General features: G+C 40.9%; 1 protein-coding gene across 4 annotated transcripts in view; it reads right to left on the reverse strand.

The window, feature by feature from the left end:
- CREB5 (cAMP responsive element binding protein 5) overlaps positions 1-25,478 on the reverse strand; it is a 426,900-nt gene that overhangs the window by 32,381 nt on the left and 369,041 nt on the right. For all 4 annotated transcript variants that reach the window (XM_066585646.1, XM_066585645.1, XM_066585648.1 and 1 more), the window contains one exon: positions 2,034-2,357. In XM_066585646.1, the coding sequence (XP_066441743.1) occupies positions 2,034-2,357 (324 nt within the window). The remainder of the gene's footprint in view (positions 1-2,033; positions 2,358-25,478) is intronic.

The raw sequence follows: 25,478 nt of genomic DNA on the forward strand, positions 1-25,478 counted from the left end.
TATCCTGATATTAGTATGATAGGTACATTATTATAGAAGGCACCAAGGGTGCCTGTACATGCTGTGGATCGCCATCGTAAATGGATGCGGTGATTGCTGTGTACACACATAGGAGAATAAGGGCAATAGTAATATGTATCTCCCCATTACTGGATTAACATATGCAGTTTTTAATGCAGGATTTAGTAACAAACATGGGAGTATTTACAAATGAGAGACGTATCAGCCTTCCCATTATACTTTTTCTTCATGTTAGATCCCCTCCTGGCTTTGTCTCAAACTATGATCTGCAACAAAACTGCATGTGTGAATTCAGCTTTATGCAAAAAACTGCAACAAACATCCATGTTGTTGTACACTTCTTCCCAGCTCTTTCCTTTTAGGAAACTTTATAGAAACTTTTCACAATTCCATGGGTGATTACTAGTTACTCCCTAAGTATTACAACCATTATATATCACATGCTTACACTTATACAGTTCATTTACAGTAGTGGAAGAATTATGGGGTTATTCATTTTGTAATAAATCTTTATAAAGGCCACAATAAAAAAAAAAACAGAGGTCCAAACGTCCTAAGAGTTAAATGACAACCTTTTGAATGCCTGCAAACACCACTAGGGGGTGCACAGAGGATAATAAAACAGCAGGTACTTCAGGCAGTTCACAGAAGCAGGACTAGTTCGACTAATACGGTACATGTACTAATGAATACCTGATGAAAGTGCGGATCTGGCAGTGTAATGTGGTATTAAAGAGAATCTGTTCCCACCTTTTCACAACCCTCTCAGAGAGCAGCACAAGGCAGTGACCGTCACACTGATTACAGTGATATGTCTGCTGTATGTATCTATTCCGTAGTTTGGGAGGAACTTGCATTTGATTAGTACCAGCCAGACACAGAGAACTACAAGAAGTAGTCTTTGATGATCATACAGCTGCCAGCTAGCTTCAGCCACTCCAGCCACTGATAGACTGCTGTCTGCTTATTACTGTCATTGAAAAACAGCAGGTGGGCGTGGGTAGCTGCAACTCTTGAATATTGGGGACTACTTCCTGTAGTCCTCTGTGTCTAGCTGATACTAATTGAAAGCAAGTTCCTCCCAAACTACTGCCCAGATAAATACAGCAGACATATCACTGTAATCAGCCTATCACTACCTTGTGCTGCTTCCAGGGAGAGCTGCAAAAAGGTGGTCCTTTAATAGATTTCCTTTAATAAATGTATTCATCAAACCGGTCCTGCTTCTATGAATTCCCTCCATCAGCCCCTGAAGTACCGGTAATGCTGTTCTTCTCTATGCATACCCATCTCAGCCATGTTCCCCGAGGGGCACTACATAGCCTTATAAGACTCCTCACGCCTACTAGGTGGTCTCCAAAAGGAGAAGATATACGCTTTCTGACCCACATCATAGGCCTCTCATCCAGACAGCCAAAAATCTACTGCACAATAGTAAGGGGTAAAACCCCCAAATAGCCTGTCTGTAGAGTACATGGTTTGCTTCTGGAGAAGACCCTGGTTTTGGCTTATATTTCCAAGTCATGTTACAAGGCCTGTTATAAGGTCAGACAATGACTTATAGGAAAGTCACCTTTTAATAGGTGGCGCTGCAGAGGCATTGTACCATTTGCCATTTGCATACCAGATTTGCAAGAAGAGTACTGCATGACCTTAGAAGACTCCTCATGCCTACTAGGCGGTCACCGCAAGGAGAAACCCTACCCCTCCCAACTCTTTTCAACACTAGCACTTTATCTGTAAATCTGTTAATAAATCACTACTTGGAAAGAATCTGAAATTACAATTTTCCAAAGAAACTTTTAATTTTAAAGCGTGAACGCCACTTCTGTGCTTATGCCACTATACCCACTAGATTCATTTGTCTGGCAACGTGCTAGCAGCAATATCTGATATTATTAATCAACACCTCTACTATCCACATCATGTATTCATACTAAAATACATCGATCCTAATATGACAATGAGTCCTTGGAATGAGCAATATAGCAGGGAAGTTCATGGACCCTTACCTGTGCTTGTCCGCCACTGTGCAGGGGGGGATGTGGTGACGTCTGGTGGTGTGTCTGATGTGGGTGCAGATGTGAATGGGAGTGATGATGAGGATGACCTTGGTGATGAGGTTGAGAATGGGGATGATGTGCTGGCTGCTGGTGCTGCTGATGAGGGTATGGGTGATGTTGCGTCAGATTCTGATGCTGATGAGGATGCGAGTGCATATGATGATGTTGGGTCTGTTCCTGTCGGGAGCTCATCATTTCCATCATGTGTCCCATTGAATTCATATTTCCATTAGATATAGTTCCAGGGTGATGGGATAAAGCTGCTTTTAATCTCTGCAGAGAGAAGAAAATAATATATAATTAATATTAACAACATGAACATAAATATATAAATACATATCCCGGATACTGAGCCTATCATTGCCTATCAAAGTGCAGCACAGTTAATACTGTCTCATAGTTAGACAATGCAAACTTAAGGCCCATTTACACACAAAGACAATCTTTTAAACAATTAAAAGAATGAAAGTTTTTGCAATCTTTTCGCATAAAGTGTTAATGGACATTTATGTCCATTAACACTTTATCATCTTCATTTGGATGTAAGAAGGGCTTATGGGAGCTGTTTAAAGAGACCAGCATGTGATTAAACACACGCTGGGCTCTGCAGACAGCTGCATTGTTCTCGTTGGGGCTCCCGTGGAGAACACAGCATACGGTCTGTTGAGAAATACTTTATCTCTCTGCGGCTGAACGATGGATTTTAAGTTCACCTAAAATCATTGTTCAGACAAAAAGTGCAGGTTGGTAGCATCTACATGTAACGATTATCGATCTTTTTTGATGGTTTCAATGAATTTTGAGTGATAAATGTTGCGTATAAATGGGCCTTTAGACTAGAGAGTCTTAAAATGTGCCAGATTTATCACAGTGACTCATGCTGGATGATAAATCTTACGCACTTCAGACTGTCTAGTCTAAGTTTATATCACCTGTTAGTTAGCTTAGTTTACACCAGATTTTGCGCAAAAAGTTTGGTGCAAATTTGGAGCACTTTTCGGCTCATTTAGGCAACACCTCCTTTCCATGAAGTCCATTTTTTGGACATATTGCTAAAGTATCTGAAAGTATCTAAACTACTTCATGAATCTTCATGAACATTGTGGTGAAAGAATAGTAATGGGACTAATAAGGGGGAGATGAATCTCAAAATGTATGAAGGGCAACATATGTTGGAGCTGATGAAATCGAAGATATTGACTGCCAACGTCAAGTGCTAGCAAACTAGAACTGAATGAAGCTGCTTTTTAGCATCATTGCATTAGAAAGTAGGATACATCAGCTATCAGGGAGGTCGTTAGGAAAATGTGAGTGTAAAACAAGGAGCTCAGAGAACAGAGAAGGAAGAAATCTCATCTATGGTCTTTGGGCAATGAAATGGATATGCTACTTATTGGGAAACCAGGGGTTCCAAATATATACTGTAGATATTTGTTATGAGATCTATGTTTCGAATTATATCATTCATCTATTCTGGACATTTGACCAAATACAATGAGCAACTGCAATACATTTTTAAGAGTCCTTTGACCAGAAGTGTAGTTTCTGGCCATGTATCCAGACTTCTAGGTGATATAGGGGGACAAAGTCTTGCAAGAAGGATCAGAACTAGAGATGAGCGAGTATACTCGCTAAGGCACATTACTCGAGCGAGTAGTGCCTGGGCCGAGTATCTCCCCGCTCGTCTCTAAAGATTGGGGGAGCTGTGGGGGAGAGCGGGGAGGAACGGAGGGGAGATCTCTCTCTCCCTCTCTCCCCCCGCAACTCACCTGTCACCCACGCCAGCCCCCGAATCTTTAGAGACGAGCGGGGAGATACTCGGCTAAGGCACTACTCGCTCGATTAATGTGCCTTAGCGAGTATACTCGCTCATCTCTAATCAGAACTCAATCTTTGCATTGGGTTAAAGATCAATTCTGCATGTGATGTAGATTCATGGGCTTAATATTAAGACAAGCATATTGTACATCACTCCATTTATTATCATCGATGAGTCTTTTTTGCTGACTTAACCAAATAAACTTTATTACAAAAGGCAATTGAATGAATGCATAAAAATAATCCAAAATGATATTGCACTACATTTGTACATTTAGGCAAAAAAAAGTGCTTATGTAACCCAACGAAGCATAAAGTTCCATATTTACAATATATTTACCCATTACCATGCTTGCAAGTACATTTTCTTCAATCAATTTGTGGTGCCTGCAATTTCTCTCATGTAATGGCAGCCCAACCAATTCAATCAAGAGATTTATTACTCAATGCTAAAATCTAGCGGGGAGTTAAAGCAATCTATCCACGATAAACTGTAGAGCCCCTTAATGAGATGACTACTGTACTTGCATTCTAAACAGTCTGTGTTTATAAAATGTAACCTGAATGTGAACCGGGGGCCTGGAAAACGCGAGTCTGTAAAGTGACTGATTGCTGATCTCTCAACGTGCTCCATATGTTCAATATTATGTTAAAATAATGACCTCAAATTACATTGATACACTCTGGCAAAACATTAGAGCCCTGTATTGCTTCTCGTTCGCTAATTATAGAGGGTAGATATTCTCCTAGATGATATTAAATTACATTAGCAATGTTAAGGACCACCATACCTGACATTACTTTAAAAGACTTCCATGTAAACTAGCTGATATCTCTATAAATAAAGAATCTATACAGTAATTAAATGGGGTATCCAGGCTTGAAAAGCCGATGACCTATCCCTAGGATAGGCAACAATATCTGGTTGGTGGGAGTCCACTGCCCGATCAGCTGATTGAAGGTGGACACCTAGGATAACGGGACGAGCCTGTAGTACTCAGGATGGCCGATATAAAAAATACAAGATTCTGAGCATTCTTAGGATTGTAATCAGATGTAAACATCAAAGAGGTTGCAATACTCAGATGAGTGCTGCAAGACTTTTAATCAGCTGATCTGCGGTGAACCCGGGCAGCAGACCTTCACCGATCAGGTATTGATTGCCTATCCTGAGGATGCACCATCAAAATGAAAAAGTTAGATAATCCCTTTAAATTAAGATTCAGCTTGCTACACTGCTTCCCGACACAGAAGGTAATTTTACATCCTGGCTGAAAAGGGGTTCGTGCAAATGGACATAAATTTACGCCCCATGCATGACACGAGCTAAGAAACTGATGCTGCACTGTCTGCAGCGGCAGCTAGCTGTGACTTACAGCCAGCCTCCCATTGCAAAGTGCTGTGGATTACATGCTGCGATCAATGTTTATTGCAGCATGTAAAGGGTTCGCAGAGGGAGTGCGCTGCCCATCGGCCTGCTGCAATGTAACCGCAGAGGGCTGATGGGTTGCCATGGCAACTGGATGCCATACAATAGTGTCCAGGTTTGCCATGGCCTATGATCACTATGATTGCTATGATCATAGGATGGCAGGTTCAACTACCATAAAGGGACATAAAAATGTAAGAAAAAAAAAACTTTTTTAGACACTTTCCCCTATTTGTTTAATAAAAAATATTTAAAAATCCACATGTTTGGTATTGTTGCATCCGTGACAACACATAAAATAAACAACACACTTTTTATCCTGCATGGATGGCAAACACTTTAAAAAATATGAACATGGAACAAAAATTCTTTGGTTGATCATGTTGTAAAATAAAAACTTAAACAATAGCAGAACGTAGATGTTTTATCTCCCCGGCCTCCAAAAAAATTAATAAAAGTTTTACAATACCTTATATGTACCAAAAAATTATACGAATTCAAACTACAGCTCGCCACACAAACAAGCAAGCCTCCATATGGCTTTGTCGATGGAGAAATAAAAATGGAGGTAAAAATACCCCAAAATGGTTGCTTCCTTTAGGCCTTGTCATTAAGGGATTAAGGGTGAATAAAATCTTATAAAATAAACATTATATGTTGAAATGGCCCAAAATGTGGCTCAGTATATGGAAGAATTTATCAGTCTGTATAGAAAATTTAAAGAAAGACTTTTTAGAAGAAAGGAACTGAGCACTTGGTACAAGAAGGTTTCAAAAACAGCCCCAAAAGTACATTGGAACATTGAAAAATAGCCACTTGTATTGCAGAACCACCAGGCTGTTTACGGACTCTTTTACACGGTATGATTATCATGTGAAGAATCATTAGATTGAGTGGTTTGCACTAGAGATGAGCGAGCGTACTCGTTAAGGCAAATTACTCGAGCGAGTATTGCCATTTTCGAGTACATGCCCGCTCGTCCGAAAAGATTCGGGGGCCGGCAGGGGTGAGCGTTGAATTGCGGGAGTGAGCATGGGGGAGCGGGGCGGAAGGAGATCAACCCCCCCCCCCCCCCGTTCCCCACCGCTCTCCCCCGCATCTTTTCGGACAAGCAGGCATGTATTTGAAAATGGCAATACTCGCTCGAGTAATTTCCCTTAACGAGTACGCTCGCTCATCTCTAGTTTGCACAATAATTGTTAGGTGTAAGCACATGCAGCGACCAAACCATCAGCAATAAATCATTAGATTATCGCTGATCGGATCTTTTTTGTGGACCTAAAAATCATTGTTCTACTGCAAATGTTTTATAGAAACAGGAGTCGTAAAAATTGGCTGAATAGAAAACGGTGGCAGAAGGCTTGACTAGAGGTTGACTAGAGGTTGACTAGAGGTTGACTAGAGGTGCGGTTAGAATACAATGAACGATCCAAACTACACCATTACTGTTCCCAGTAAATACATTCGAAGTGAATGGTTTACGATTGCTACTTCACCGCGGTTTAATTTATCTTTCAAAGGGCCCTAAAACAAGAATTAAAATTATAGCCCCATCCGGCTGTTGGTTTAGGCCATGTTCGGTTCTATATACTTTTCTACAGAAAAAATAGGACTGTATGCACGAAAAAAAAATGATGTCTAGAGATTTGCTTTATACATTCCCTCAGCACAGGATCCGCTTCTGCGCACATGGGCTTACATTTTCATCCTCCTCTATCCCGCGCACCCCATTTTCAACAACAAGAAAATAAGATGCCAGCTTGAGGTTCCGTTGACATCAGCATCGTAGATTCTAGAGTCTTCATAAATCTGATTTTTAATGGGATCTTATTAGAGTTGAGCGAACGTACTCTTCCAAGCTTGATGCTCGTTCAAGTATTAGCGTACTCGATGGTGCTCACTACTCGAGCAAGCATCACGCCATGTTCGACCCCGCCCCAGTTTTGGCCCCTCCCCAATGCTGACGTATCAGATTTGACCCCTTCCCCTGCGACACTGCGCATGTCAACGGTAGTTTGTGGCTGGCTTGGCGGAGGAGAGAGAGAGAGAGAGAGAGAACGAACACAGGAGAAAATAAAAAAAAACTCGGCTACTGGCGGTCCCATACAAAAATGCTCGAGTCTCCCATTGAAGCCAATGGGGTTCGTTACTCGAGTAGAGCTCTCAAATTTTACAAAAAGCTCGACTCGAATAATGAGGACCCGAGCATTTTGGTGCTCGTTCATCTCTAGATCTTATGGGTTTAACCCTTTCCAATCCAATTTGTATCCTGGTTTTCCTAGGGGGCTTACTCTTTTTCTGCCGTTATACAACAGCGCTATATGCTGGCTAAAGCCAGTACTGCATGAGGTGACACGTTGGATAGGCTCCGACAGCAGAGAGGCTGGCAATATAGAGTAAGAGAACCCAAACGGACGTCTTCCAACATCGGAGCTGTACAGCCTTAAATCATAATGTCTTCACAGGTCAGACAGTGGATTGGAAAGGGTTAAGGGGTTTTTGATGGCAAGAATAACACTATGTTCACCATCACCCTTGGTGATAATACAACTTTAACACTTTTTTTTTTTTTTAAATACCCGAAGAACCCTCCTGTAGATTATGTCCTACCTGTTTACCAACCAACACTCAACATGACACTTTCTACAGAAAAAAAGTTTTTGTATTTTTTTAAACTTTGTAACGCATTTTTAATATTGTTCCGTTAATCAGAGGGATGAACAGAACTTCTGATGAATCTTCTTTCATTCTCTTCTAAGTTATTGCCAGTTGTTGCAGTGCACTGTTCCCATTTTATAAGTATTTTTACAGAAATATGCTAATCATAGTGTATTAAGAAAATCCTGCATATGTGCCAACGTCAGTACCTGTAAAAGCAATTAAAACAGTTTTTGTGACACCTATCTGATGTCACCATGAATCATTTTGAAGTATGCAATGGATATTAACTGCAAAACCATCTTTCCTGATCCTACGGTTCATGGAACGGCACTGGCCCAGAGACGCACATTCATCCTTGTAATCAGCATGTTCTTCAACTGATACAATGATCGTTAACATGTCGCAAACATAATAATTGTGTACCATGTTGTTATTACTAGAGGAATTATACCAATGGCAACCAAGAACTAGAATGCCCAAAACTCGGCAGCATGGCTAAAAACAATGCCGCGGGGCAAGCTAATAACAAAGGCCAGAAACTTTTTTCATATTTTAATTGACACAAAGGGCTTCTTTACACACTGTTGTGTATTCGCTGCCAGATTAAAGGATTCTTTCTGCATTAAAATGTGTTAAGCCTATGCGATTCCCTAATATATAGTAATGTTACGGTTCATCCACGAATAAAGGGAAGGGTCATGTTCAAAGTTAAAGGGGTGATAGGCACATAATGTTTTTTAGGAAAAGCAAGTGTTTTTCCATGCTTTTTTCATGTATTTTTTTCTCCCCAAAAACATAGGCAATGGTGCATTTTTTGTAGGAAGTTTTTCTTACCTTGGGTATATTTTTTGGGTAAGTGGCAGTTTTTTCAAATGCTGTAAGGTCTTGGCTTGGCTTTTTTTTAGCAGAAGCTTTTATACTGACTTCTCTATAAGGGCTTAGTCACGCGTGTGACTGAGCCCTTACTGCAGGAAGAAGACAGCCGCACTTCAGGACGGACACTTCCCGCAGCGCCGAAGAAAGAACACATAACCGGCAATGAAGCCGGTCACATGTTCTTTCTTCTGGCGCTGCAGAAAGACGTCCGTCCTGAAGTGCGGCCGTCTTCTTCCTGCAGTAACACGGGCGCATCGGTAACTAAGCCCTAAGTAAAAAAAAAATGCCTGAAAAACCGCAGGTCAAAAATGTGTGAACCAAAAATAATGCCACCAGTGAAACCTTTGCAAAAATGCATGAAATTCATGGTGTTTTTTTTTACAAGTCCTCAAAAAATGTTTATATGAATGTTTGTATGAAGAAAGCCCAAGGGTTTTATACAGTTTTTTGATTCCGTCCTGAGATGGAACCGTTCGGCCACAGGGACCTCCCTCTTCTGCTCCCCTAGCGGAGCAGGAAAACGGAGCACTGAACACCAGAGTGAAACCACCCTAGTGTAATGGCTCAGACAGATAGCCGAGCTCTGTGCTAGACTATTTCTGTCTGCCCTATTAAAATAAATAGAGCCGCGACACTTCATGCATTTCAGTAGGACAAACAGATAGCCGAGCACAGTGCTCAGCTTTCTGCCTGAGCCATTGAGTGGAATGGAGCCACTGTTGTGCGTGTGCGACCAGCAGCTTCATTTTCCACGACACTACAGAAATGGGATAATGTATTTTGCACTATGAAATATGGAGGACATGGGTCCCCCATTCTCAGGATCGGTGGGGGTCCTAGGGGTTAGATGGGTCCCCACACATCTATCAGTTTTCACCCATCTGGTGAATGGGTGAAAACTGAAAAAAGAAGCCCCATTGCCGGAATAGCCCTTTAACAGTAACATTAAGTAAAACTCTTACAGGGTCTTAATATATAATTCATTATTTATTTTCTTAAGAACGATCCATTGAAATATGATGAGCATCTCCCAAGTTACAAAAAAGAATAAAACAAAAAGAATTCTTACCCTTGTCATCAATACAGAATGCGGAAAATTTGACCAGCAATGGTCTGAAATCCCAAGATATAATCGAGATAGGAATGTATTTTTCTTTCTTTACTGATTGTTTCCATTAAAAGGATAACATTTATGAACCCCAAAACTATAATCAATTTCCTGAGCTGAAATGTCTACCTGCCTTGTACTAATTTTAATGTTTTCAATTTTATAAAAAAATTTCAAAAATAATGTTTTCAAATTTTTTTTTTAGGTTTTCTTGTAAAATAGATGATAAAACCAGATAAATGAAGTGTTAAGTTGTTTGTACAAGAAATAGGTGGGGGCCCCTGAAGTAATGACAGTGGCAGAATATTTGCAATAAGCATTCCTGTCAGTATGGATTACAATCAAGCATACCAAGAACGATATAAAAAAAACCTGACTTGCAGCTGGTTTAAGTCAAAGGGGGGTGATTTGAATTAGGTCTGTGTAGCTTAGAAACTCCCCATACTCTCTCCCCAGTGGAAGGGTGGTCCAGCTGCCTTGGAAATAAATTGTGTTAAAGAAAACTTCTATTTACCTCTCCCAGTCCCCATAGTGCTACATTCGCTCAGCTGCAATCTCAACTAGGCAAAAGCACAGAGTTACTTCAGTGACAAAGTGTAGGGCATTAGGAATTTGTGTTCTTCTGTAATGTTTTTAGTCATGGAAATAAGTAAATATTTTGTCAAAAAGTTCAATTCGAAGAGCAAATTTGTGATCTTTGGAAAAATGACGGCTCTAAAGAAAAGAAAAGAAAAATGGAATGATGCAATAGAATTAATTAAAAATGTAAACAAAAATTTTTTGCTATTTTGGCTATTAAACATACAAACATTTATGTTTGTAGGATGTGAATTCATGAAGTAACAGCAATATTGAAATAGAATTCATTTATATAAAATGTTACTTTTTGAAATGCTAAACAAAAAAATGTAATATACTGTATAATATACACTCGGTGAGCAATCTGTGAGTTTCATGGAGTCATGAATATTAATCAGTATGGAACTATCATGCCTAGAACCACATTATGGCTCTGCACAGCTATTGAGGAGAGATGAGCGAGCGTACTCACTAAGGCAAACTACTCAAGCGAGTAGTGCCTTATGCGAGTCCCTGCCCGCTCGTCTCAAAAGATTTGGGTGCCTTGGGGGGCGGGAGCGGCTGGGGAGAGCGGGGAGGAACAGGGGGGGAGATCTCACTCTCTCCCCTTCGCTCCCCCCTGCTCACTCCTGCAACTCACCTCTCACCCGCCGGCACAGAATCGCTCATCTCTACTTCTGAGTTGTACCCATAGCAGTCCGTGGGGCCCTACTCTACCTTCTTGTGTCTCTGGTAGAGTTCAGTGAACCGAAACAGTAGGACCCTGTTTTGGTTGAAACTTTGCTAAGAGTTCGATTCGATGAGAACCCGAACCTCGGGTGGTTTGTTACAATAGAAAACCACTAAAAAAAAGAAGGAAAAATAAGGAAAAGAAGAAAAAGAAGAAGGGAAAAGAATAATAAAGGAAGAGAAAAGAAGGAAAAAATATTTTTCCTTCTTATTTCTTTTCCTTTTTTCCTTCTTTTGTGTTCCTTCTTCCTTCTAGTCCTTTTTCTTTATTCCTCCCCTTTTTCCTTATTTTTGTCTTAAAACAGCTCATAAGTACTCCTATACTCTTCTAGTTCAGTAAAAGTGTTATACACGGCTTTTATGGCTCTTAGACAGTGTAATAAACCACTTTTAGGAGTACTGCTTAAGTTCCACTTTAGTTCAAACTAATTTAGACCAAACCAAACTTTTTGCCGAAAGTCGAACCGGCCGAGCCAAACTTTTCAAACATTAGCCGATCACTTATCTTTGAATTTATATAGATATACAAAGGTTTTTATTTGGGTTTCCATATTGTAGAGGGGACAATACCTCTGTAATACAGCACTGTACATGGCACCATATGGCAGCACATAGATTGGAGCTGCAGAAACTCAGTGTAGCTCCATATCAGCTTATGCACATAGTTCTATCACGATGACCATGTTCTTTACATTCCATTAGCAGTTTTATTTTAACAGACAGGTAAATGAATGTATCTGACGATCGGATCTATATTAGGCCAGCTTGAAAAAGGCCTAATATGGCCGAAACGTAGCCTGCTTACTTTTTATTGACCATGGATTAATAAAGCTTTTTTTAATCAAAAAATTGATTTTCTGCTCATGCTGCCACTATACTCAATTACACTTAAATGACGATCGGATCTAATAACTTTGTGAATCATAGCTAAAAACCACTTTTTTCAGTGTTTATTTTACAATCCACGCTCAAGTGCTTTCGTAAAAAAAGAAAAAAAAAAAATTCCCCGCGCGCGCCCGTCCTGGATGTCCATTATCACATATCTATACGTAAAGTCATCAAGGTCTTTCTGGGGTAAAGCTCCTGCAAATTAAATACATTCACAAAATCGTTATTGCTTTTTTTTTTTTTGTGATGAGATCAATTGCTTTCTCTGTTTAGAACTCACAAAACCCATCAAGGATAAAGTAAATTGTTTGCATTTAGCGCACCAGCGGGGGAATTGACTTTATTTGTTTTAATTGTAAAAATCTGTTCTATTTAAGTGAGGAAAAAAAAAAAAAGTATATGCGGTGATGCCGAGAGCGAATGTGCTTTGGTTTATTTCAACTCACACTGGGACTATATGAAAAAGTGATAGATTACATTTTTTATGTCTGCTTTCTTGGCTCGTAATGTGTGTAATTTGTAGGTCTGATTTAGAAAAAAATGCAATAAAATCTTGTAAAAAAAAAAAAGATGTTCGAGTTACTTGTATTGCACTGAATTGGCAAGAATGAAATGTAATGTGTTCCGTGCTTAGATAACGTTAGAAGAGAAGAGAGAAATAATGTCCCTTGTCCAATGGTACATTCCTGCGAAGAGCTAATTTCACCTCCTGGAATTTGCAGTGGGGCCAGATGATTTGGGATTGGTGGGGAAGCTGATAGTTTCCTCATACAACACTTTAGTTAGCAACACAAAACATAACAAAACATTGCCACAAGTGAAATCCCTATGCAGGCAGCGGTCCAGGATGAGAGCAGAGTGATTCCCAAATCCAGGCAAGAAGTGCGCATTTAAATGGAGCCACACACGCTTTCAATCATCTACTGGATGGAAGTGGTTTGCAGCCTTCGTTTCTCCCGCCCGCCATATGACTACAAGATGCTTCTCTTGGGAGTCATTTCTATTCTCTGGGGAATATTCGGAAAGTGATGCCTGCAGCAGAACTGAGGAGATCCGGACGAAAACTGCTGCGAGGCGGATGCCACAATATTTGCACAATTATTAAGAAGATTAGCTTTATTTGTAAGCAAAATTAAAATGTATCAATTATGGAAACAAATCTTCAGCATAAGGCCGCTCACACGGAGGCCCACAGCGGATTCCAGCCTGGCTGGTCACCCTGTGTGACTGACTTATCTGTATTGCGGATGACCGCGGCGGCTCGTCAGCGCTTATGCGCAGTACAGTTTTTATTATTCATTGTTTGTATCTCCTGTGCCGTCACTAAGCGATGACCGGCATTATTAATTGCGTATGGACTGCAAGTCGCACGCCTCTATTGATTTCAATGGAGACCGTTTGTGCGGCAAAGTAGAGCATGCTGCGATTTTTCTCCGTGAGTGTAAAGGAAAAATTGAAAGTTCATGCCTTTCAATGCCTGCGTTTTTTCACGGATCCTCCGCGCGGACAGCTACTCAGATTCCGCAATTAGAATCCGTTCGTGTGAAACCCACCTAAAGGACTTGGCTGCTTCTTTTCAAAAACAGCACCACATTGGTCCACAATAGTTCACAGCGGCCTTTGTAGTTCAACCCCAGTCATTTCAATGGAGCTGAGCTGTAATACTAGATATAACCTATAATGGGGTGCTGTTTTTGACATAAAGCAGTAACATTTTTCTGAAGTTTTTGTACAAGGAAAATGCCTCTCATGAAGGATATTTTTGCAATAATCGACACTGCATAAAAAAAGGAGAAACTTTGCAAATCACTTGCTTTACTTATTTTGAGCTACCTTTTTAGTATATGATACATTCAATATCCTTCTGGGTTCCTTTTACCCAAGAAAAGTCCATTATGGGAGCTCGGATAACAGTTACAGTGCATTATGGGAGCTCGGATAACAGTTACAGTGCATTATGGGAGCTCGGATAACAGTTACAGTGCATTATGGGAGCTCGGATAACAGTTACAGTATAGTTATGTTAGGTCACATGTGTTATGGGAAAACCCAATACTACATCAATGATGCGGACTCACTGTGAAACATTTAAGAAAGTCTATTACTTAGAATCAGAAAGTACAAAGTAATTTTAAAGTAAGAAATCAAAGAACAAGAGATAAGAATACATGACCACGGAGATCCTGGCTAAGAGGAAGTTACAGAATCACCCCCTATAGCGTGGCAATTACTTAAAAGGACAAAGTCTGGCTAACTCCCAACAAGAACCACCTTGCACATGGACTGGCCGACTCTTGACCAATCATTGATCAGTTAATATAGTTAACACATTCTTAGTCACCTTGGATTATTTTGGTTACGGCTGTACCGAGAAGCTTGAATTTCTTTTTAATGAAAAGCATTCCCAGAATTAATACTTCTTCATACCTTGTTTACTTTAGATTATGTGGAGAACATTTCATGATTACAGACATGAAGCCAAATGTCAAGCCAGCATATACAGGCCCGGTTACAGCGATATACCGGCACTTAACAAACAGAGAAACTATACTTAGAATTGGTCTTAATTATCTTTCTTATGACATGTCTGACAGCAGAATGGAGTTAAATGACCACCTGGACAAACAAAACCAACAGAATTGGGTATTATAAGCTGCTACAGATAAAGCAAGTGCCTAATGAATGTCCTCATCTTGGACGTTAGTGCAATGAAAATTTTGGCAAAATTTGCATAACATTGTCACCTCAATACAAAATGAATGAGTGGTAATGCTATATACATTTTGTAGGCGCACTACTTTAATACTGAAGCGTTCTTTGCTAGTGAAATTAACAAATGCTACATCTGAATGTGTATGAATTGGAAACCCAACATGAAATTACTTCAAACTAATGCAAAAACAGTAAAGCAAAGTATGGATCATGGGTCATTTAAGATGGATAGAGGGAAAACAAACACCAGGCCCTGTTGTATTGGGTATTAAAATTGGGCATAATGGGGACCTGGTTTGATCCTTGCTGTGGGCCCCCTCCCATCTGTTGCATATAATACATGGCTTCTTCTACTAAGTAATATCAGTGGGGGTCTGCTGCCCATGACCCTAACCAATCAGCTGTTTGCTGGCTCTGTGCACTTATGCACTGAGTAGCTTTCTGCAGGAAACACACAGCTCCGTTCCCACTGCAGTGGCCAGGTTTGGTATTACAGGCCAAATAACCATTGAAGTAAATGCCCTATGAAGCCACACCTGACCACTGTAGTGGGAATAAAGTTGTCTGCTTCTGCAGTGCACAAACACAACAGCCCAGGAAACAGCTGATCAGCAGGAGTTCCAAGTGGTGAACCCTCGCCGATCTGTTATTGATGGCCTGTAATAAGGACAGGCCATTAAGTAGTTTACAACTGGACAACCTTTTTAAAGCCCACTGTACAAGCAACTGCCACCTTCAGATAATGAGAAAGGTGAGTTATTGCAACTGTTCATTAGTGTCACCTGGGGCATAACTATAGGGAATGCGGTTGTGCCCAGGCCCACGAGCCTTAGGGGGCCCATAAGGCCTCTCTTCTCCATATAGGGAGCCCAGTACTATGTCTAACGTATTATAGTTGGGGGCCCTGCTACACATTTTGCATTGCGGCCCAGAAGCTTTAAGTTACGCCTGAGTGTGACATAATGCTAGCCATAGTAATACTAAGAGAACAGCAGTTCTACGTCTTGTTTCTGTTTAGTAGACCTAGTATTCAGTCGGCTGTTCTAAATAACAAGCTACAAACATATTAGTCATTACTACATATCTCTTAATTATGAGTCTGTTGAAAAATAAACCCAAGGGATATAAGGGATGGCTATTGTTCCCATTACCCCCCCCCCCCCTACTCTGCTTATTTCCTAATACAATTTGAGGAACTGTTTACAGTAAAACCTTCTTGGCCAGCCTGCAGAACGAAACATGCTGACAACGAATAGCGGGCTTAAACATAGTAGGACATTCAATTTGCTACAACTACAATAGAGTGCAGGTATATACCGCTAGAAGAGATACCTGGCTACCCTATAAACATAAATATAGATATTAAAAAGCAGTAATTACATGGGGATCACTAACAGGCAAGTCAAGCTTCTTATAAGCCCTAGCAAGAGGAGGCTGACAGCTGCTTGGCACAAAGCGAGGTAGACTATGAGAAAGTAGACAGTGTAGAATTGAACTAATGAACCACATCTTAAGACTTTTTTTTAACAAGTATGTGCTATGTTTTAACCACAGACTGGGATCAGAGACACTGGCACAAAATCATGTGATACCTAAGTTTCAATAAATGCCATAGTATTCCACTACAGACTAGAGACTTAATATCCCATTATGAACAGGGCGAAGTCAGGTCTTTCTCAATAGCAAGTATTTCTCTGTGAGATCAAGCCAAAACAGCAGGAGAGTAGCAGTCATACTTACATGTGCAAGCGGCAGGGTCTTTGAAGAGAAAAAAGTGAGAATGAACTTCTAAATGTTCCATAAGACTATGCTGGGAAAGAAAGAATTTTACAATCCGTTTTACCAACCGAACAATCGAGGACACAAGAACCAGCCTTGAAAAAAAATCGAAAGTGGAGGAGGACAACACAGCGGAAAAGCTGCACATCTGGACAAAGGTTCGGAAGACGTGTAAGCATGATAAGATGTGGAACACTTGTACAGTCACTGATTAAAACAGAGCACACGTGTCTCTAGTTGGTGGCGTGTTGTGTCCAAATGCATCATTTCACTCCACCCTATGCCCACCTCTTGGTTTACTATGGGCTACGGAAAAAAAAGTAGGGGTGAGAAAATAAGAGTAAAGGAAAGTATATGTATCTCGAAAGCATGAAGTTTACGGGATTATGGGGGTGGAAAACAGAACTTTGAGAAAAGTCATAAAAGTCTAATGCTCACTTGGTATAAAAATTGAAATTTCATTTTGGAATATAAGAATTTGCTATTGTTAGTCATTTCTTAAGTATGTCCTTATGTATTTGGCCCCCTGGGTACTGTTTCTCTTTGCAGAAAATATCAGCTGGCAGAAGGAGTCTTACGCGCAATGCTTCCCGGGAAAGTGGATTCAAATTTGCTCTCATCCAGAAGGAAGAAAACTTTCTCTGTAGTGCCATCTATAGGTATAGTGGTTACCCTGTAAATCAATATCTGACACATTAAGGAGCCTTAAAATATGACTAGAGATTAGCGTTGAGCAAATTGTACCAGTAGAATCCTGTTTCAGGCGAAACTTTATTAAAAAGTTCAGTTTAGCACAAACTCAAACCGAGCCTTTAGCAAAGTTCTACTCGAAATAGGGTTCTACTGGTCCAGTTCACTCAACACTAGTCGTAAACACTGGTGTATAACACTGTCCAAGAGCCATAACAGCCCTGTATAAATGATAAAAGGACAGGGCCTTTTTGACTCTTAGACAGTGTTGTACACTAGTTTTAGGAGTTTTGGTGAACTTCTGGCTTGGTTCAAACTAACTCTATTTTGCAGACGTTCGGTGAATTGGCCGAATCTAACTTTTCAAAAATCTGCTTATCGGTGCTAGGGATTTCAGCTAAACCAGAATCTCCAAGCTAGCGACCTATAGGTGGCTTTAGAAAGACAGATTTCTTCCTTCCATCACCAACACAGAAGGGGGATCTTTACTGTAAGAGCAGTGAGACTGTGGAACTCTCTGCCTGAGGACGTGGTGGTGGCAAAAATCAATAGAGGAGTTTAAGAGGGGACTAGATACCTTTCTAGAGTGCTATGATATCACAGGATATAGACATTAGGTGACCAGCTGGTTGTTTCAAAATGTTGATCCAGGGATTATTCTGACTGCCTTTAAGGAGTTAGGAAGGATTTTTTTCCCCCAAATGAGCTAAATTGGCTTTTGCCTCATTTGGAGTGGGAAGGAAGGGGGGGGGGGAGGTTGCCTTACTCTGGAATAACAAGGGAGTAAGGGGAGGGGTCGGGGGGGGGGGGTTGGAAACATGCTGAACTAGATGGACATTGTCTTCTTCCAGCCTAACATACTATCCCACTATGTTCTGGAGTTGAGCTAATTTGTATACCTATAGATTTGGAACACGATATATATGTGACTGTCTCTGAGCTTTCATTATACATGAAAAAATTGTTCCATAGTGATTATGGTGTATAAACCAGTAATATAGAAGAAACACTAGTGTGTGAGCCTTACGTAAAATGATATACCACAAGCAAAAATGGGACTGAAAAGTCTACAGTTAACTGATCTTCAAATCAATTTACCTATGTTTTCCACAGTGGTAATTAAAGACACAATTACATCTATTGATTAAATGGATAGCGAGCTATCAACCAGGAATTTTCTTTAGGTTGACTTTTGTGGGAAAACTTCACTTACAATGGAATTCATTGATCTGTAATTTTGCCTTTAGGGAAGTAGTAAACAAAATCATGATAAATTGGGCCAAAATAAGTTTGGGCCTAGCCCTATACATGAGAGAACATAACAACTGCCTTTGTTCAGGAGATCAGTCCTATTCTATGTGCGAGGTTATTATTATTATTTTAAACCTAAGGCAGGAATTAATTATTTCAAGTGTTTAGCGTTTCAGGATCTATTAGCATAGGATCATTGTAAGGAGTTTGCTAACAAACTTTGTGAAACCAGTAAAGGACAAATGAATGTATGGTCAGTATGTGCTATTAGGTCGGAGTTTAATACCTTCTGAGAATATACAAGGGAGATGATCTGAGAAGTCATGCCTTCTTTATGTCTGCACAGTATACATAGAGTCATGGAAGGTAACGAGAATCATTAGAGGGGTTGTTTGGCAGTACTTATGGCCCGTTTATGGCCATTAACAATGAGCCGTTCAGTGTAAACAGCAGTCGTTCACTTCTGAACGACTGCTTATTGTGAATGGAGAACGCTCCCCGTCCCGCTTCACCTCCATTCCGGCAGCGCTGTGAGTGATGCTAGCGATACTTGCTCCTGTGTAGCCGCCCAGCAGCGCGTATCACTGGCATGAGTGTCGGGCATAGTTTGCCCAACAGCTCGTCCCATGTAGAAGAACCATTCCTTCCCCACCGCTTGGATCTAGTGCTGTAGCCTTGCCATGGTCCTGGTGTCTGTTATTACAGCTGACATCACCGGAGGACAGATGACTGCTGCAGCCAATGGCGTCCAGGATGTGAAGGCTGATGTTAGTAGAATGAGTGGTGGCACTGCAGCCACTGATTGGCTGCAGCGATCACCTGACTTCCAGTGATGTCATAACAGACAGCGGGATGAATGGCAGAGCTGCAGCGCTGGGTCCTAGTGGAGGAGGGGTAAATACTACTCAATTTGTTATTTTATCACAGTGAGCGCTATTAAAGGGATGTTTTGGGATAACTAGACAACCCCTTTAAGTTAATGAAATGCATACAACTAACACACATTGTTTGCAAGCAAAGGCCCGGCCTTCTTTATAAAGTAACAGAACAAGGCATCATAATATTTTACTATTATGTCCTACATAAAAATAATCAGAACATGCAAATTTTTGTTTAATACTGGGATTATTTGGAATGTCACATCACTGGCTTAGGGCTAATGCACACGACCGGATTTTTACCGCAGTTCCCGCGGCGTAAATCCACAGCAATTAGGTTCTATTAAACCTTACCTGCCAATACCGACACGCGGAATTTTACCACAGATTTCCACTGCGGGAAACAAATCGTGACATGCTTTATTTCCTGCAAATTTACGCTGTGGGAGGTCCCTGTTAATATACTACTAACGGAGGCCGCGGAAAAGCGTGCCTTTTTTTGCGATCACCAGCGGTACTCTCGCAGCGGAAATCTGCAACGACCGAGGGCATGAGCCCTCTTACACAGCACACAGGCTCACTGTGCTAGACATAATTGCCACCAAACCATCCAATAATACAAAAACGTGTAAGTTAAATTAAAAAAAAGATGTAATTAGAGAGGATCTGTCACGGGTCCGGTCATTTCTGTTTTAGTAAATTGTTGTATTCTCCATAACATAACAATTCTGGAACACTTATTCTTAAAACCCTGTGTTGTGCCGTTCCTCTGCTACTTCTCCTAAAAATGTATGAATACACTGACAACTGGGTGTTACCATTGCCCTTGATGAATTGGTGTGTCCCTTCACAGTCTACACGGTCAGCACTGATTGGACAATGTGAGAGGGTGCTGGGGCACACCACAACTAGTAGCACCCCGTTGACAACTTACTTTTCCAAAATGAAAAGTTATCCCCTTTATGACCGGTGGGGGTCCCAATGATCCTGAGAACGGGGATCCTGTGCCCCCCACTAGTACTTTCTGAGGGCTTACTGCATCCCCTGCAGTAAGGAGGAGATTAAATGGAGCGGCGGTCGCACATGCACGGGTCCACTCCATTTATTTTCAATGGGACTGCCACTGATTTTTGAGTACAAGCGCTCAGCAATTTCCATCAATGAAGTGAGCGGTCTGACGTCACTGCAGGTTGGAGAAGTGACCCGTGGATAGGCAATAACTTTTGGTTTTTGGATAACCCCTTTAAACGTTTTGGCTGCTTAGGTTTAATAAAGGGCATTGCAGATGTTTTTTTTACTTTGAACAATCCGTTTTTGTTAGAAGGGTCACATGATGATATGACAAACTGATCACAAGGTGTCCATCTATTGTGACCTGCAGCAATCAGCTGTAATCAGTGGGGAGTCCAGCAGCAACCGTTACTGCTCTTGTGCAGCGCCACCACATGCGAAATAAGGCATTACATGGTGTCCATTGAAATCAATGGGCTGTCTGTGTAATGCATGGATCATATAACTTTTTACAGCTGCTATCTCCTCTTTAGTAGATGCGGACCCTAATATGGAGACCCCTTAACTCAGAATTTAGTAATAGAATAAATGAGTTTTCTCGAAGACAGAAACTGGAGGCGGTCTACCTAATAACATTTATATACACATTTGCGTACCTCCACTTACTAGTTACACTAATCACCTGCACTAATGCCGCATGTAAATATATTTAATTACCATTCGTTCATAGCAAAAGAAAATAATGCTCTTAATGTTTTAAGGCCGTGAACAATGGAGAATGCAAAAATAATGCAAAATGCCTCATATAAAATCCTTCACTAATGTATCGCCGGCACAATTATCCCAGCGCTATGAAACATCGTCTCCTCCAAGAGGCAACTTACTAACCCTACCAATAATTAACAACCTTATTATTTATAGACTGCAGGAAAATGATGAAAATGATGTGTGAACTGAGACATATCTCCCAGACCTTTATATCCAGGGAAGTCCATAATGATGGCTTATAAATTCTTCATTTTTGCACTGTGTCTATATTGGACAATTGTGTGCAAATGGAGAATCTAATTACTGATATAAATCAGCCTGGCGAAGTACTCAGAGGATTTCTTTCTACACTCTCCCTGGCAGCCCCAAGGGAATGGAATCACAGCTGTTCTCTTGTGTGGGATCTAATTGAAGGGCATGGCCTTACCAAATGGATTCATTAATTACTGCACCCAGATTCTCGGCGGACTTGTATCCACTAGGCGGAAACCTTAATCTTTAAGAGCCATAAGCATTCCATAAATGTTGCAGCAAACCTAACCTATGATTTAACTCTTTACAGATGGGCTGCTCCTATCATCGTATGAGAAAGTAGGATTCTTGGATCAGTTGATTTTTGATCAAATTTCTCCATGTTTAATAATTCATTAGAAATATATTTTAATTGATCATAACTGTATCTAGGTTCTTCTATTCCTCATTCGTGTCTCTCATTCCACAAGATTTTTTGGATCAGCAGTAGAAATCATTATAAGCTATCTTCCCTGATATTTAGATAACCCTTTAGAAACTGGAGAACTCTGGAGAGATTTGCAGACAATCCCGACAGATGAAGTTTTCAAAGGCAGGAGACTCCCAGACCCCTAAGCAACAAACAATTTCTTACATGCAAACAATTTCAAGACAGATTTCCTACACTTGGAGAGCATTCTTGACTTGAGACATACCTTCTACTTCTTTCTATCCCTAAAGGCCTCATCTCGAAAATCGAACACAGGTCTCCTCCTTAAAGAGGTACAGTACCAAATTAACCAAGTTACTTGTTAGTTTAGGAGAAAGAACTAGGCAGAAATCTCTTAGAAGAGGACACATCCTTCATATTAACCCTTTCCAATCCAATTTGTATTCTGGTTTTCCTAGGGGGCTTACTCTTTTTCTGCCATTATAGAACGGTGCTATCTGCTGGCTAAAGCCAGTACTGCATGAGGTGACACGTTGGATAGGCTCCGACAGCAGAGCGGCTGGCAATATACAGTAAGAGAACCCCGACGGACGTCTTCCAACATTGGAGCTGTACAGCCTTAAATCATAATGTCTTTAGACGTCAGACAGTGGATTGGAAAGGGTTAAAACCCCCACAAGGTGCATTAAGATAGAGGAAAACTTATTTGAATTACTCACTAGGTGACACCAGAGTTTTTATACTATTTAAACCTGACGTAGGACTCATACATACGGCACGCACGGATTGCATGTGGGAAATCTTGCATGGAATCCTCCCCTGCCCGCTGCTGGCGACCATGCGTACCTGTCAGAAGTCTTCCTCTGCTGTACTGCCGATTTGCCGCCGTTGCGCTGGCGCACATGTGCAGTACAGATTGCCCGTCGTCTAGCCGATGACGCAGATCCGCGACACTTCTGCAATGCTCACTGCAGAAGTGCCGCGGCAGAGATGGCTTCTCTGCGTATCCGCTCTGAAAATAAAGCATGTTGCAATTTTGTTTCGGCACGTAGCGGACGGAAATAAAATCCGCTGGTGTGCGTGGGGAGAGGAATCTCCACACACATCAATGGGCACATTGAGCAGCGGATCGCCTGCACCTGCTGACAAGCACGGAATCCGCTGCTCAATTTTCCCAGTGTGCATGAGGCCTTATTCTGATAAATGCGGTCATTGCTTTTCACACACTGGACCGTTGTCTTACATAATAATAATCACCTTTATTTATATCAAACATGGATGCTGGATTATCTGGTGGAAACCCACAAAAACATGGGGAGAACATGCAAACTCCATGCAGATATTGTCCCTGGTGGAATTTGAACCCAGGACCCCAGCTCTGCAAGAGAACATGTGAGCCACCACGCTGCCCACATATGGGTGTCATGTCCTAGGCTCCTAAACGTTTGGAAAGAAGTTGCATCTCTCATCTTTCAGATAAGTGGCCAACATATCCCTCTCACTGACCCAACTATCCTTCTATAGGAACCCTCAAACTCCCGCCCAATCATGGCGATTTCACCACCCAGATTCTCACAGCAGCTAATTCCTCTATTGCAAAATGCTAGACCCACCTACTTGCATCTTTTGATTGATAATTCAGACACAACTTAAAGATTGGAGGAACTGGCAAGTTTGGAACTGATGCAACATGCCTACTTCACAACTATATGGGCCCTCTGTTCGTCACATCAATCATCCAAGATTATTAATTCTTCTCCCTCCATAACTTCTACTTAACAAACCACTCTTTTTGGGTATGCCCCCATTCCCCTTCCTTTTCACTCCGCCCCTTCCCACAGGTTGTGACTCCTAATCACTGTTGGGTGCTTTCACACGTGCTGAAATTAACCCGCATTACGCATCCAGATACACACCTTAATCCGCCACTGCAAAATTACGCATCAAAACCTACAAGTCTGCTTGCAAATTTTGATGTAGAACTGCCAGCAGAATGAAGCCATTTTTAATTCTGCATCAAAATCCACTCAGAGCCGTGCAGAATTTTCCATGGCTTGTGGTGCACCCTGTGGGCCAATCCAACTCGTTAGAAAGAAACATTAGGGAACTTTATAAATTGTTAGTTTCTTTCTTATGTTCCTTACTATTATTTGTATATTTGTGGCATTTTATGTTTCACCCACATCTTAATGGCCTACGAGCCCATGATAATTTGTCAACCACTTGCTTGATGTGATACGATGTACTCATTCATTTCCTATTCAATAAATGAGAGATTTGCACAAAAAAGTATTATTACCTATCAGTCATAGTTATGAGAGCATCAAGCTTTTCACTGTTCACGTTTTAATACTTCTTTACTTTACCTTTAATATCAGACGCCCCTAACTTAGCTTCTAATGGTGTAAAATTACATTTTAATTATTTAAGATAAAATCATTAATGTAAAGTTACTGCCAGGAGCGCATATTTTAAAAAGCATTTAAATGAGCATACATGCGTTGGTCCCTGCCAAACATATTTGGAATAGTCCCAAATTACGCGTCCCAAATTATTGGCTAGCACATGGTTTCCAATTGTTAAGTGACATTTAAGTGGGATGAATAGCATAAAGAGTCTGACATAGTAGGATTTCACATTTATCCATAAGACATGAAGTGGCTGTTCACGGACAGCTGAGTAAACAGTTTGCTGAAATTCTGCTTTGGACTTAGCCAAAGTTACACCCATAATTTCATCTATTAACAAAAACAAGTCAGCCTGTCGCTGTGCCCCCGCTATAAAAGGGCGGCCGTTCCTAGCCCTCAAATTATTGACTGCCACTCAACTACATGTCTAACGCATCAGGACTTTTTCATGTGCAAGCTGGACCAAAGTTGAATTGATTTACTGTGGGCAGGTCTGTGACGCACATTGCAGGGATCAAATAAGTGTGAAAGAATGCCAGGGATGTTTTCTGGCAACACCCAAGAAATGTCACTATATGAATAATGACATCATTGGGAAGAAGAACTGAATCATATTGGGATTTAAATCTTTTTTTTTTACCATAAAATTGTTATGATGGTGCCGAGAAAGGCTGGAACAAGGCAAAGGATTGACTCAAAGGTATACCGACATATACCGGCCAAATATATGCCAAGAGGACACTCTTTGTTAGGTATATGTTTGGTTCATAAGACCTGAAAGAATTTCCTGATGTACAAGCTGAATATAGTAATCACAGTATGGTTTTAGCCGTCTTAAGGTATGTTCACACCACACTTTGGTCTTTGTCCAGGGTTTTAGTCTCGGAGTTATGTCTGGATCTCTGATAATGGGATTCACACAGAACCCCCAGGACAGCATCATAGACTTTCATTGCTCAAGTGGAGACCAATAAGTCTTTATTCGAGCTACTTTCCATTCATTCCCAACATTTGTACCAAACAGAATAGAATGGTCAACCATGCTATTTCAAGAATAAAGACAGAACCCTGGCATAGAGACCAAAGTATAGTGTGAGTACCCCCACAGAACCCTGGGATAGAACTCT

The sequence above is a fragment of the Eleutherodactylus coqui genome, chromosome 12, assembly GCF_035609145.1.
Source record: "Eleutherodactylus coqui strain aEleCoq1 chromosome 12, aEleCoq1.hap1, whole genome shotgun sequence".
In the NCBI taxonomy this organism is placed as follows: domain Eukaryota; kingdom Metazoa; phylum Chordata; class Amphibia; order Anura; family Eleutherodactylidae; genus Eleutherodactylus; species Eleutherodactylus coqui.